Below are 14,219 nucleotides of genomic sequence, written 5' to 3'. Positions count from 1 at the left end.
AGCCCTAAAATTGCTGAGGTTTTCAGCAGTGTTGGAACTGCTTTGAGGATCAGTAACTAATGATTATTCTGAATCCCTCCTGTTAGTTATATGAGAAGCTCAAACATAGGTAGGAAAACTTACCTGTGGCAACATGACGTCCCATTCCAAATATGGCATAAATGATGGGAGGAAACAGAGACCCATATAAACCAAACACTGGGTGCACAGATGAGAGAACAGCAAAAGCCAATCCTGCAAAGAAGCAAGAATAAGTATGACCATCTTATATCACTAAGAAACACTCAGTCCCAGAAGAGAACAGCTGTTGGTTTAATGAATTATAATTAAATCATTTTACTTTTCAACAAAAACCTAACATTATTGTTCTAACTAATAAAATAACCCACTCAGTTATACATATATTTCAATTGTAAAATCCACTGTTTGTGGACTACAATTTTTTCTCTTGATTACACAGATGTCTACAAGAAGATAATGATTTAAAGTGCCATAATGATAAAAGTAGATGTGAAAATATCATAACAAAGCATCTCCAAGTACACTTAGAGTATCAGGCAGATTCAGGTTGGCTGAGATGAACTTCCAGACCAGGGACAGCTATGGAGGAAGGGATTTATTGAAGCTTACAGATCCGGGGGAAGTTCCATAATGGCAGAAGTAGCTAGCCTGCCTTCACAGGCCCAAGCAGAGAGAAAAAAGCACAAGCCAAATGCCACATAATACAGCACACTTCAGGAACTCCTGCTAGGCACACACTTTGCATATCTTTAGATTGAATTCTGAAGCCCAACACCACACCTTAAGATCCACCCAGTGACACTGCCTCCAGCCAGGTGGCTGCAGATGCAAACTATAAACAAATAAAAAAACTGAATATATTGGGGGCCATCTATTCAAACCACCACACTTAGATTTTAGAAGCATTTCCACATACATCACTTTATTTGCGCAATATATCCTGGAAGACAGGCAAAACCAATAGCTTTATCACTGTACCAATGAGAAGCCTGACATGGAATGGAGCTTTGGACTGGGGTACAAGATGCATACTTAGTGTCAACTGGTTGCTGGCTTCCTGGCTAACTATCCTAAGACAATGTATTATAGTGGCAGAGCCAATGATTGAACCTATCTACTTCCCACTTGCTGGAGTCCATGCTACTTATCAGGTACATGTTCTTAAGAGTGGAAAAAAAAATTAATTAATTCACTGACTAAATAAACAGTAACCAATAACTACTCATTTTTCTTCCTCATGAATACTACTTCCTATGAAATTTATGCATTACATGTATATTAAATTTTTCTAGGCATCCCAAATGATCACTGATATTTTATTTATTTTTTTTTAATTTTTTCTCAATTTTTATTAACATTTTCCATGATTATCAAAAGTATCCCATGGTAATACTCTCCCTCCCCTCCCTACTTTCCCCTTTGAAACTCCATTCTCCATCATATCCCCTCCCCATCTCAATCAGACTCTCTTTTATTTTGATGTTGTGATCTTTTCCTCCTCTTATGCTAGTCTGGTGTAGGTAGTGTCAGCCACTATGAGGTCATGGATATCCAGGCCATTTTATGTCTGGAGGGAGCACATTGTAAGGAATCCTACCCTTCCTTTGGTTCTTACATTCTTTCCACCACCTCTTTTGCATTAGACCCTGAGCCTTAGAAGGTATGATCGAGATGTTACTTAGTACTCAAATCACTTCTTTCCAGCACTGTGATACCTTCTGAGGCATCCCAAGGTCATTGTCATCTGAAAAGGGAAGATTCTCTACCCAAAGTCAGAGTAGCATTAATATAAGGGTATAAATATTAAGAGAAGAGCTTACTGGGCAGTTTGATAAGCATAATATATACATTTTTCCAGACATCAGCAGATGTTACAGCCCTAGGGCTCATGACTAGCCCTGTTTTAAGTTTTCATTATCAGTGATGTGTCCCCCCCCCCCCCCCGCCCCATGGAGCGGACCTCCAGTCCAATTGGAGGTCACTTGGTTTCCATCATGACAGACGTGCCACTATTGCACCTGTTGTCTCATTTGGCCCAGCTGGCCAATTATAAGGCTTGCAGTGTCCACTATTGAGTATCTTCACTGGTGGTATCTCTTTCTCCCATTGAACTACATACAGAATGGCTTCTTCCATCTTTCTTTCAGCTGGTCTACATGGAGGAGGTTATCAGCTCAGTTCCAGCAGGATTTCTCAGTGGCCTTGCAGCCCAAGTATGTGGAGTCTTCAGTAATAGGGTCTTACCATGTATTCCTGGTGCGAAACCAAGGGCCTCAGAAATAGCCTATAATGTTTTGGGGGCATCAGGTTTCTGTATGAGAAAGAAAAACTCAGTAGCAGAGGCCAGTAAGTTAAAAAGGAGATATAAAGGGAAGGGGGGAGGGTACTTAATAGGTTGGTGTTGTATATATGTAAGTATAAGAATATATTAACAGGGGTGAAAAGGCCCAAAGTGAGGTCAGGGGAAGAGATTGAGTAAAGGAAAGGTGGAGGGAGAGCTAATCAAAATCTAAGAGGATGCAAATAAATCATAGGGAATCCTCTGGTTTCAGACAATGGAACACTCAGGAGCCATAGATCGTTGTTAGAAAATTTTCAGTGCAGGGATGGGATCCTCCAGTGAGTTGTTGGCCAAGGAGATCACTGATGTTTTAAATGTGACTAAAATATGGGTTGATGCAAGCTCTTAATTGGTCCTTGGCAATAAATGCTACTATTATTTGGCAGATTCTGAAACCCCATTCAAGCATATCAATTTAGTACTGGGCAATTAAATGGCTGTAAATAATCATTCTATAATTAAAAGATGTTAAAATTCTACCAATAATTATTGACTTCTTTAAAAGCTATGAGAATTTGTTATTTACTTGTAATGTACTCCTGAAAATCTAATAAAAGTGATGATGGAGAGTCATTGGCAGAGGCTGCTCTGGAAATTCACATAAGTATAGTGCAGGGTGCTGGACAAGTTTGTGGGAAAGGTAGATTTCTAAGACAATTTTTGAAACTAGACTGACTTTGGAAGGCTCAAAAATTCCCACTGTGCCATCCATCACCTTTTGGCATTTTTAGTGTAAATAACAGTAAAATGTACTGCATTTACAGTCATCACGTGGATATCTAGAAAATAACTCATTTTCATTCATTTTCAGAATAGCTTTTGGTCATCCATTTTGTTACCTGATAAACTATCTATAAAGAAACAGAAAGTCAAACAGAAGTGTAGCTCAGTTGTGTAATACTTGTCTGCCATGTGCTGGGAGTGGGAGTTCAGATAAGAAAAGAATGCTATCCACATTGTACCAGATGACATAAATCTTAATAAACAGTGGGAGGAAAAGAAAGAACATGAAGTCCATGTAACAAAAGCACTTTGGGTGAAATCAAATGTATGATCTGTCTGGCACCTGTGCCTTATACTGAGAGGTATCTGAATTGGACTGAGGTCAACCCATTTGGCTTCATTTTTGCAAGCAAATGTTAATGCCAAACTGGAAGAAGTCTGGTCCTCTCTCTTGCCTGTGAATAGACACCTCTTTTTTTTTTATTTTTTTAAATTATTTATTTATTTGAGAGCGACAGACAAGAGAGAAAGACAGATAGAGGGACAGAGAGAGAATGGGCGCACCAGGGCTTCCAGCCTCTGCAAACGAACTCCAGACATGTGTGCCCCCTTGTGCATCTGGCTAACATGAGACCTGGGGAACCGAGCCTCGAACCGGGGTCCTTAGGCTTCACAGGCAAGCGCTTAACCGCTAAGCCATCTGTCCAGCCCTAGTCACCTCTTTTTAATCTGTCTTCATAATTACAATAATACCCATCTCTTTCTTTGGCTCAAGGTATGTAAAATTTATAAAATTAGTTTTACATGTTAGGGATTTATCATATATTCATATGATTTAAGATGAAGATAATCATGGAAAATGTATTTGTGCTAAAGTTTCATGGAGTATTCTGTTTGTTTGCTTATTTTGAGACAGGGCCTTGCTATTTAGCCCAGGCTAGCCATGAACTTGAAGCAATCCTCCTGCCTCCTGAATGTTGAAATTATAGTCATGAGCTACCTACCATGCTCAGATTAGTCAAAAGATATTTAGATCTTTTATAATAGCTTACCAAGTAGTAGTTTTCCATGTGACTTGTTCATATAATTTTATGCATTAAAAAAATTTTTCGTTATTTATTTGGAAGACAGGAAAAAGGCATGGAGAGACAGAGAGAGAATAGGCCAGGGTCTCTAGTCACTGCAAACATTCTCCAGATACATGTACCACCATGTGCACCTAGGCAATGTGGGCATTGGAGAATTTAACCTGGGTCCTTAGACTTCACAGGCAAGGACCTTAACTACTAAACCATGTCTCCATCCCCACTTTTTAAAGTATTTGTATAAATGTCCCCTACATGGATGGGTAAAGCTATTCCCCAGCATTGGAGTGTTAATAGAAAATTCCAAGGGATAAGATACCTACAAATGGTTCATTGTTCAGGGAGGACACAGAAGACCCTAAAACATATTAGCTATTGCCATTGGTCCTGACTGACCCCAAAGCTAGATGGCAAATCCAAACTGCAACTTAGCTCTCTGCATGCAGAAGGTATTATGCGACAAAAGCTGATAGAGAAAAGTCAACAATCCTATCTAGAAGTGAACCCTGTGTGTATCACAATTGATCTGCCAGCCAAAATGTATTGGTGTAATAGGGGCATGAAAGTTATCAGAGTAACCAAATGCTCTCTAGTTGAATTTGAGGTCAGGCCCACAGGAAGGAAATCATGTCTGGTACTATGAATCTTCACAAAAGCCTGTGGCTAGGAACTTAGGTTCTAGAATAGAACCTAATAGTATGCTTACACTAATTGGACAACATGTCAAATTGCCTTCAAAATATCTTTTTTTTCCCCCTTACACTGATATTGTTCATGGCCTAGAGAAGTATCTTTATTCAAAATACAGTGATTAATTTAAAATGCATATCTGGCAAAGAGAATAAGCAAGAAGTGTGTACTTACCTGTCAACATGACTTCTAAGCTACAACCCCAAAGCTCAGAGAACCTCATAGAAGAGGGGCCAGAAAGAACCCTCCCCCCCCGCCCAACACACACACACCTCCCAGAAGAGCCGGTGTCAGCTGATGGCTGCTGGGAGGGGGAAGTCATGTCTTTCAGTGCTCTAGCTACTGGTGGGTTGGCTGCTCTTCACCCATGATCATGTAAGCAACTGCAGTTTATCTCAGTGGGTCACAAATGCATGTGAGCATAAAGAGGATTAAATGTGAATATAAAGGATTTTATTGGGATGGAGAGGAGAGAGCAATGGAGAGGAGAAATCAAAATGCATTGTATGAAAGTGTCAAAAAATTTAAAAAATATTTAAAGCATAGAAACCAATGAAAAATATAGCTAGATCTATAAATTGAACAGAAAATATCATTTCTGTTGATTCTATATGAACAACCTCAAGGACCAATATTGATGTACACATTTCTATACCCAATGTGACACTAACAATATAAATGAAAATCTTATTCACAGTCAGTGGGAATCTATTTCTCTGCTAATATGGAAGTGAACAATGGCCACATTAAAGGCAGAATGAGCTAATTCAATTATGCAGAGCATTAGGGCTCCAATTACCCTTTCCACCTTTCCACAAGTATAAACCACAAGTCCCATACACACACCTCAAAGAAGAGAGAGAGCTAGATAAATCTTGCTTTTTATGACTCAGTTATTATTCTTGCTCATAACATAAGCTATAAATACATTTACATACTAGCATAGACACATTCTCACAAGGCAAAATCTGCAAAGTCTTCTAAAACAAAAACTTAGCCCATTAGTGATATTCATATTTAACAGAATTTTCTGCTTTCTTTTTTTGTTTTTGTTTATTTTTATTTATTTATTTGAGAGCAACAGACAGCGAGAGAAAGAGGCAGATAGAGAGCGAGAGAGAAAATGGCCACGCCAGGGCCTCCAGCCACTGCAAATGAACTCCACATGCGTGTGCCCCCTTCTGCATCTGGCTAATATGGGTCCTGGGGAATCGAGCCTCGAACCAGGGTCATCAGGCTTCACAGGCAAGCACTTAACCACTAAGCCATCTCTCTAGCCCTGCTTTCTTTATATTTAAGAAAAATGGTAATAAATACAAACATGACTAGATTTTAAACTCCAGACTTATACTATTTAGAAAAGCATTGCCAGTGATGCTGAAAGAGACCTGTATTAATCATAGATAAGAGCAAAATCAACATAAATAAAAATATCAAATAATGAAAATAAAATTAGTAGTACACCAAAAATACCACAAAAGGACAGGGAAGAAAAGAAAGAGGAATAAGAGAAATGAATAGATGATGATATAGCTAGAGAGATGATGCACAGATAAATAGATAGACAGATGACAGAAAGAATGGAAAATCATCTACGACAGATATAACTACAAAATAATGTAGAGGCTTTGGAAGTAGAAATTCTTAAGATGTGTTTTGTATGTGTAGTGGTGGTTAATTATAGTAAGAGAGAAGAGATCCCAGTTTCCACATCCAATTCTTAATTGCCTCATTGCTTGGGAACCCTACTAGCCTTTGGAGAAGCCTGTAAGTTTGAAGGGAAATATTCACTACCAGCCACCTTCTACTACAGTGCAGGCTGCAGTGAGAAGGGCTTCCCCAAATATATCTGAGCCCTGACCATGAAAGACCTGAAGGCCATCAGACAGCCCAGTCTGTGCCTGTGCCCTTGAACTATGGTCACTAGAAAGTGACCCAAGCACCACTGGTTAGAAGGGGAAGTCATGCTTTTGCTTTCGTTTCAGACTAATTCACTTAGATTTGTGTGAAAGCAATTATTCATTGACAAAAGATAAGTCATGTCTTAACACTTTGAGATCCTTGAAGGTCTTACACTTGAGATCTTTAGATGTTGGTTAATATTATAAGATTAAGCAACTAAGACCAGGATGATGGAGAAAGACACTGAGGATACTCAAAACATACCAAAGCAGAAATCTAGAAGGTGCTGGGAGCACAACATTAAAGTAGATTTAAAACAGATTCACCACAGCTCAGGAACATTGTGCATGAAGAGTGGAAAGATTATAAGAGCCACGGAGTAGGCAATAATGTCCAGAAGCATTGCCCACCCCCGTTACAAGACTGAGTGCTGCTCTCACATCTCATAACCCACTACCCATGGTGAATACTAGCAGTCCCACTGAGGAGGGCCTTCAGTGGAGTGGGGACAGGGAAGAGGAAAAAAATGGTACCAACACATGATGTGCCCATACAAAGTTTCTATTTAATAAAAAATTTAAAACTATCATGTTAAAATATTAAATATTAAATATGCTTGAACAATGCTTTTCTGCTATAAATGTTGGACTCACAGATCAATTATTGCATTTGCCTATGGTAGTAATGAAGGTATAGGAGACTTTAAGAAATGTTGTAAAATCAAAGTTGTGATTTTTGTACCAACAAATCATATCCATTGCTAAATTAAAACACTAGTGCTATAAGATGCCACTCAGTAAAGACATTGTGTATGAATAAAAGTTAGTCAATGACAAAAGTGTGAGTGTCTTTGAAATACCTGGAGTTTGGGTAGGGAGAGAGTGCATTCAACGCTGAACATCTGAAGGATTCTATAGAATTTTGTCCTGAAGCCAGGCTGGTACTGGAAAGTTGAAGATTTTCCCAACCCTATCACCAGCATGTTTATAAAAGGAACTTTGTAAAAAATACTGTACTGAGCCTAGTACTTTAATGTTCATTCCAAGAAATAAGGGGCTATGTACCAGTGATGATAGGAAAGAGAGTCTGCAGCTTGGAGAATATACTAACAAGAAAGCCCAAAGAAAGAAAATGCAAGACTCAGTCCAAGGCCACATTCCATAATCACTGATTTCAGGTCCTTCTGAACAACATCATGATTACAGCTTGTATGAACAGTGGAAACTGAAGAAAAGGTGAGCCTACAGATGTTTCCTACATTAGTAATTAGGAAGCAGAAACGGCTACCTAGTGGAATAGAAAAAGGTTAAACAACTCTGGAACTGCTTCACCACTGCCTCTCCTCTCTTTATGTTTTACTTTTGCCCTCTTCCTGCCCAACCTTCTCCTATTCACTTTGTTTTCAGTATATTTCATATTGGTTCTGACTCAAAAAGAGTTGGAAATATTTGGAAACCCATACCATTATGGTAGTGGAAGATAAGTATCTAGATGCACCACAATTGGCCTGTCAGCTGAACTTTCATTTCCTCCCTGACATTCCATTCTTACCCAGCACAACTTATTTATCCAACCAATTAATTTCTTTCTTAACTGTGCAACATTAGATGTGTTTACATCACATAAAATGAGAGCTTTCCAAGTGACATGCCTCTAGGATTTGAATTTTTCTGACAAAAAATGCTAGAGTATTTTAACTCACATTTGTGGACTTATGTGACCAAACATAATTTTTTTGAATTTTATAACTAAACATTTAGCCCTATAATGAATGGTTGGATCTCAAAAGGTTGAAAGCAGAAGAAATGCTTACACTTATCACTGAACGAAGAGAACTATATGCATAAATAGAATGAGGAATAAATATTTGAGGAGTGATGTTGAAATCACTTCACAAAAAAATAAATATTTTCAAAACACAGAGTTCTGACAAATAGCTTCTATAGTTGCTGGAATAGAAAGTTCTTTAGCAGGCTTACATGACAAAGTATTGAAATAAGGAAAATAGTGTTTTAGATGATACAAGGTCTGATATAAGGAGTTGGGGACAGGATGATGGCAGCTTGAACCTTCGGGATCTCCTCTCCCTCCAACTTCTACTGTGTGGAAATAAAATAATCAAATTAGAAAATTTCTCTGAGCTAGATTTCCTCTGTGGTCAACATTCGGAATGCCTCAATCATTCAATGTTCATACACAACTTCATTCTCTTTGGTACTAAATGAGACATAACCTATCTCACTGAAAGCTAGAGCAAGAAGTAGAATTATCTGATGCTTGTGAAAAAAAGAGGATGGTTTAATTAGCAGAAACAGTTTCACATAGAATAGCTGCTTCACTGACCTGCTGTGGCTCTGGGAAGGCCTACTCCATCTTCTAACCTGAACCAGAACTCAGTGTGCTCAGAGCTCCCACAGGGGGAATCTACCTGCTCTTGGCAAGGTCTCTTGGTACCTTGACTGACTGGACTCTACCCGTAGACAGAACCTGCTATGACTTTAGAACCCTCTGTGACTTTCATTGCTTTTTGTTTACTCCTACTTGAGATCTTAGCAGCTATGTTTATAGATGCTAAGAACCTAAACCCTGACTAGAAATAATGTAAGAAATCTCAAAGTGGCCTAAGGGGGGAAGATCAAACTGAATACAAGAGCTAACTACTCCTGAAGAAAAAAGGAAAGATGGGCTCAGAGAAGTGAAAAGTTAGAAACAAAAACTGACATGTATCTTTTTCTCTAACTCTGTTTTTTTTTTGTTTTTTTTTATTATTTTCTAACTCTGTTTTTTTAAATATGCAATTAGAACTTGAAAAGAAATGTCAGAAAATACTAAAACCATACAACTCTCTGTGTTGAACAGCAGTAAAAAAAAAACAAAAAAAACTGTTTTTGAAGAGATATACCTAAAATTCTCGAATTCCTATGTTTAGAAGTATAATCTCTAATTAGCTAGACCTGGAACAGTTCCCATTGCTCATAGCAGGTGACACTGAATGTCAGGCACCAGTGGCCTGAGAGTGGAAGAGGAACGATGGTCCACAGAGCCAAAAAGAGAGAAGAAATACATGTACACCTGCAAATGGTGACTTACACAGTAATATCCCTCAACATAAGGATATATGCCCAATACTACATATTATAGCACATTTCATCATGGTTAGACATGGAAACACCTAAATACACATCATTATAGAAGGGTTAGGTACAATTATACTGCATTATATTATTAAAGCTGTTAAACTGACTGAGTTGGAATTATTTCCAGGAATCTGGAGGCATAGCTGTAATTGTATGAGATGTGAAAATAAGTTTCAGGATTTTATGATTTACATGGCTTTATTATTTATCTTTTTAGCTATTATTTATTTGTTTGGTGTGGGTGTTTATATGTGAGCGTAGGCCTGCTGTGCCACAGCATGTGTGTAGAGGTTAGAGAATTGTCGGGACAGACATTTCCACCTTGTTTGAGACAGGGTCTTTTAGTGTCCACCACACCCTGAACTTGTAGGAAATTCTCCCGACTCTATGTCCCTTTCCCCTGTAGGCATGCTGGAATTACAGAAGCCTGTCACCACTTTCAGCTTTCTACAAGGAAGGTATGGATCTGAACTCTGGGACTCAGACTTGCACAGGAAGCATTTTATGCAATAAGCCATATCCTATCTTAGCCCAGGCATCTCAAATTTATGTTAAAATGCAAAAAGAGGGTGTTTTCCACATATTTAATGTGAGCTCATCATATAATAATGAGTTCATGCAGCATCAACAATTTAAACACTTTTTTATACTTTATTTATTTATTTTTTTTTTTTTTTGAGGTAGGGTCTCACTCTGGCTCAGACTGACCTGGAATTTACTATGTAGTCTCAGGGTGGCCTTGAACTCTTAGCAATCTTCCTACCTCTGCCTCCCGAGTGCTGAGATTAAAGGTGTGTGCCACCATGCCTGGCAATTTAAACTCTTTTGATGAAAACATTTCAAACAATATAAGCATTATCCTGAATTTTATGGAAGTTATTAATTTTTTTTCTGATGGGATGTTTGCTTCTAAGGAGATGACAATGGAAGTTACATGGAAGATACTCAAATTGGGTAGAACAAAGTCAGGAAACTTCCACATACATCCAGGAGAGACTGCATTTCATAATGGATTAATAGATGTTGTAACCAATTAACTCCATGGTTTGGGGATGAAGCACAGAACACTCTCTTCCTAGTACATCTCACGAGGTCAAAAGCAGACAGCTGAATACAAGCAGTTCATGCCAGGAGCCACAAAAGGACACCATTAATCTTAGATGACATCAACTGAAGAGTTAGATGGGCAGAAGGCTGGTTAACATCAAACTCTGAGAAGTGTGATGCAGGAAAAAATAAATGGAAAAAAATGGGAGGAGGAAGCTGGGTTCACAGGGGTGAGGCAGCTCCATGGAAATTATGCACCTTAGGAAAGCCAGACATACCTTTGAATATGACAGGGGACCTGAGAAAGATCACTTCCTGAGGAATAAATGATGTAGGAACAAGTAGGAGCAGAGAGAAATAGATCTGAGTCAAGGCAGCACAGGGGGCAAAGATAGTGTGGCCTTTGAAAATCAGTGGTGGAGGGGAGAGAGAAACTAATACCAAACTGAAACAAGGGACCAGTGAAAAGCTGAGTTTGTTTTTATTAGTTTTAAGATAAAATAAACTTGAGCCTGAGTCCTAAATCTTACAAATTTTGAGAGACTTTATTGAAGCTATAACACTACAAAAAGAAAATACAGAGGAAAAGTTCTTTGGTGAAAGTCGGGGCAGTGATATTTCTATGTGATCCCAAAAGTATAGGCAACCAAATAGAATAGACAAAAGATATTAGGTCAAAATTCTGCATAGGAATATAAGCAATATGCAAAGGGACAACCTATGGAAGGAAGAATATACTTGCAAACCATAGTGCTTAATATTCAAAGTATATAATAGTTCAATTCAATACCAAGGAAATCCAATTAAAAATTAGCAAAAGGGATTGGAAAGATGGTATAGTAAATAAAGAGCTTACAGCTCAAGCATGAGGACCAAATTTTAAGCCCCGAGTAGCTACATAAATGCTGAATGGGCATGGAAGCCCACCTGTGATACCAGCACTCAGGAACAGACACAGGGAATCAGACATGCTGGGTATCTAGTATAAACAAACAAGCTGTGAGTTCAACATAGTGACCCTGCTGCTGTAATGAAGTACAGAGCAATCCAGGAAGACACTGGAAGTCAATCTCTGGTCTCCACATGAACAAGCACACATGTGTGCCTTCACACATACATGTATACATGCACACCACACAAACACAATATAAGTGAGCAAGTGACCTGCAATTTCCTAGAAGAAGATATACATTAACTATTACTTGGATTTCAGACATTAATGAAAATTTCACAAGGGTACATGAACATGAAAATAAGCATGGCTCTGGGAGAGGCACCAGCAAGCAAGCAGAGATAAGGTATTGTACAGGAGAAAGACTGAGCATGTAAAGACAAGAATAATGTTTTTATACATGAATTGTGAGTAGTGGGAGAGAGAAGGATTAGCCTTCATTTGAGAGTAGTAGTCAAGAGAGAGCAGGTTCTAAGAGATAGAATATTTTTATTATCGCTAGAAGTACAGAGTTGTTCCCTAATAAACATTCCTTCCTAAGGGGCCATGATCAAAAGTAGCTATGAAGACATTATCTGGTTTAAGCCTGGCCAGAAAGCACTTGTCACAGATTAAAACAATAGAATTAGAAACTTTAGCAAATCATGGCTTTGGCTGAGATCTTCAAGTAGATTTTGGTAAAATAATTGTTTCTGCTTCAGCAAAGTTTATTCCAAGTAGAAGGAAGAACAGTCAAGCATGAGTCCTGACAGGTGTACTAATGCAGCTCTAATCTCAGGAAGCCCAGTTTACTTGGAGGAGAGAAAAATGGCCATGTCACGACAGATATAAGACCAAAATGAAGACATAAACTTAGCCACCAGGAGGGATGCTTTAGGAGAATTTGGATGATTATCTACTCCTATTGTCTTTTGGAATTTTTGCTGTAGTTATAGAATTCGATGTTTATAGATACCAGTGGAATGCATAGCATTATAATAATCATTAGTTGCTTCATGGTAAAATAAAACAATGTCATATGAATGGAAGATAATACATTAAATTAAATAAATAATAAAACATACAAATGCAAGTTGGTGGTGCAATTATGTTTCTCAAATGACTTTGAATCTCAGTAAATTATTGTTCCAAAATCACTCATAAAAATCATTTTCCTCTCAACAATTCTGTCTTTTAATAGTTTAATATTTCTAGTAGATATTATATTATTGCCCTTGTAAGTAAATAAAAATTTTATTCAAAATTGCAATGAGGGTGTTAAAAATAATCCCTTACGTGCAAAGGAGAGAATTCTATTAAACATCAGACCATGCATGTGGGATGGTAGTGCTTTTCAGTGTGAGATGCTTTAATTTGTTTCAAAAGAATGGATTATGTACAGCCATCCTGCTCTGAAAGAGTCAATTCACTCCTTGAAGATAATCTAGCTACCCAGAGAGGATTAGTTAGCTCATGGGCTTCAAATGGATAAGTGTGTGATACCAAATACTATGGCCCTTGGGAAAATAAGAAAATACCAAGCAAGGGAAAGGCACAGAGCTAATCTCTTGCTTGAAACAAGACTGAACAGCACTAGAATGCTGAGATCAGAACATGTAACTGCAGCCTGAGCTGGCACTGGGTTCTCACAGTGAAGTCTATGAGATAGCTGCTTATACACCCACTCTCATATGAAAGCAATAATGATGCTTCTCTCCACATGGTGCCAATCTCCAGCAATATATCAAATAGTTTATATACAATAAACTAATGGAAATGATCATGAAGTCATGGAATACAAAAAGTGGTAAAATGTTCTTTTGACCAGTTTTGGGCATAGTCTGGCTTGTGTGCCTAGAGACCCTAAATGAATGATACATCAAACCTAACATGCTAATTGTGACATATAGCCTCTTTCCTTTTAGATTTGTTAATGGTTATTTTCTAAGTGGGCTGGGGGCAATATGGAAGAGATAGGTGCAAATTCATTTATAGGCTCCCTGCAAATAGGAAACAATAGCAATCTAAAAATTGACAATAATAAGTAGATATAGGTTTGAAGTGCCTGTGTATGGTATGTTTTATGGTGCCTATAACTTGTAAAATTTTGGGGGAAGATTTCTCAAAAGGCAAATATTTTCCATATATGTATCCTCAAGTAACAGAGCTAAAACCTACAGGTAGGGAAACATTTGCCTAGAATTAAGACCTACTATATGTCAATTATATCAATTACACCAATTAAAACAAAATCCCAAGGCTGAAGCATGCTTCAGTGGATACAAATGCTTACCCCTTATACACGAGGACCTGAGTTCTGATCCTCAGCACCCATGTATAAA

The 14,219-nt window shown here is 38.1% G+C and overlaps 1 protein-coding gene across 3 annotated transcripts in view; it reads right to left on the bottom strand.

Annotated features, from left to right (window-relative positions):
* Slc26a7 (solute carrier family 26 member 7) overlaps nt 1-14,219 on the bottom strand; it is a 124,715-nt gene that overhangs the window by 92,274 nt on the left and 18,222 nt on the right. For all 3 annotated transcript variants that reach the window (XM_045144569.1, XM_045144570.1, XM_045144572.1), the window contains one exon: nt 124-234. In XM_045144569.1, the coding sequence (XP_045000504.1) occupies nt 124-234 (111 nt within the window). The remainder of the gene's footprint in view (nt 1-123; nt 235-14,219) is intronic.

The sequence above is a fragment of the Jaculus jaculus genome, chromosome 2 (assembly GCF_020740685.1).
Source record: "Jaculus jaculus isolate mJacJac1 chromosome 2, mJacJac1.mat.Y.cur, whole genome shotgun sequence".
NCBI classification, from domain to species: domain Eukaryota; kingdom Metazoa; phylum Chordata; class Mammalia; order Rodentia; family Dipodidae; genus Jaculus; species Jaculus jaculus.
This window is presented reverse-complemented; position numbering and strand designations above follow the sequence as displayed.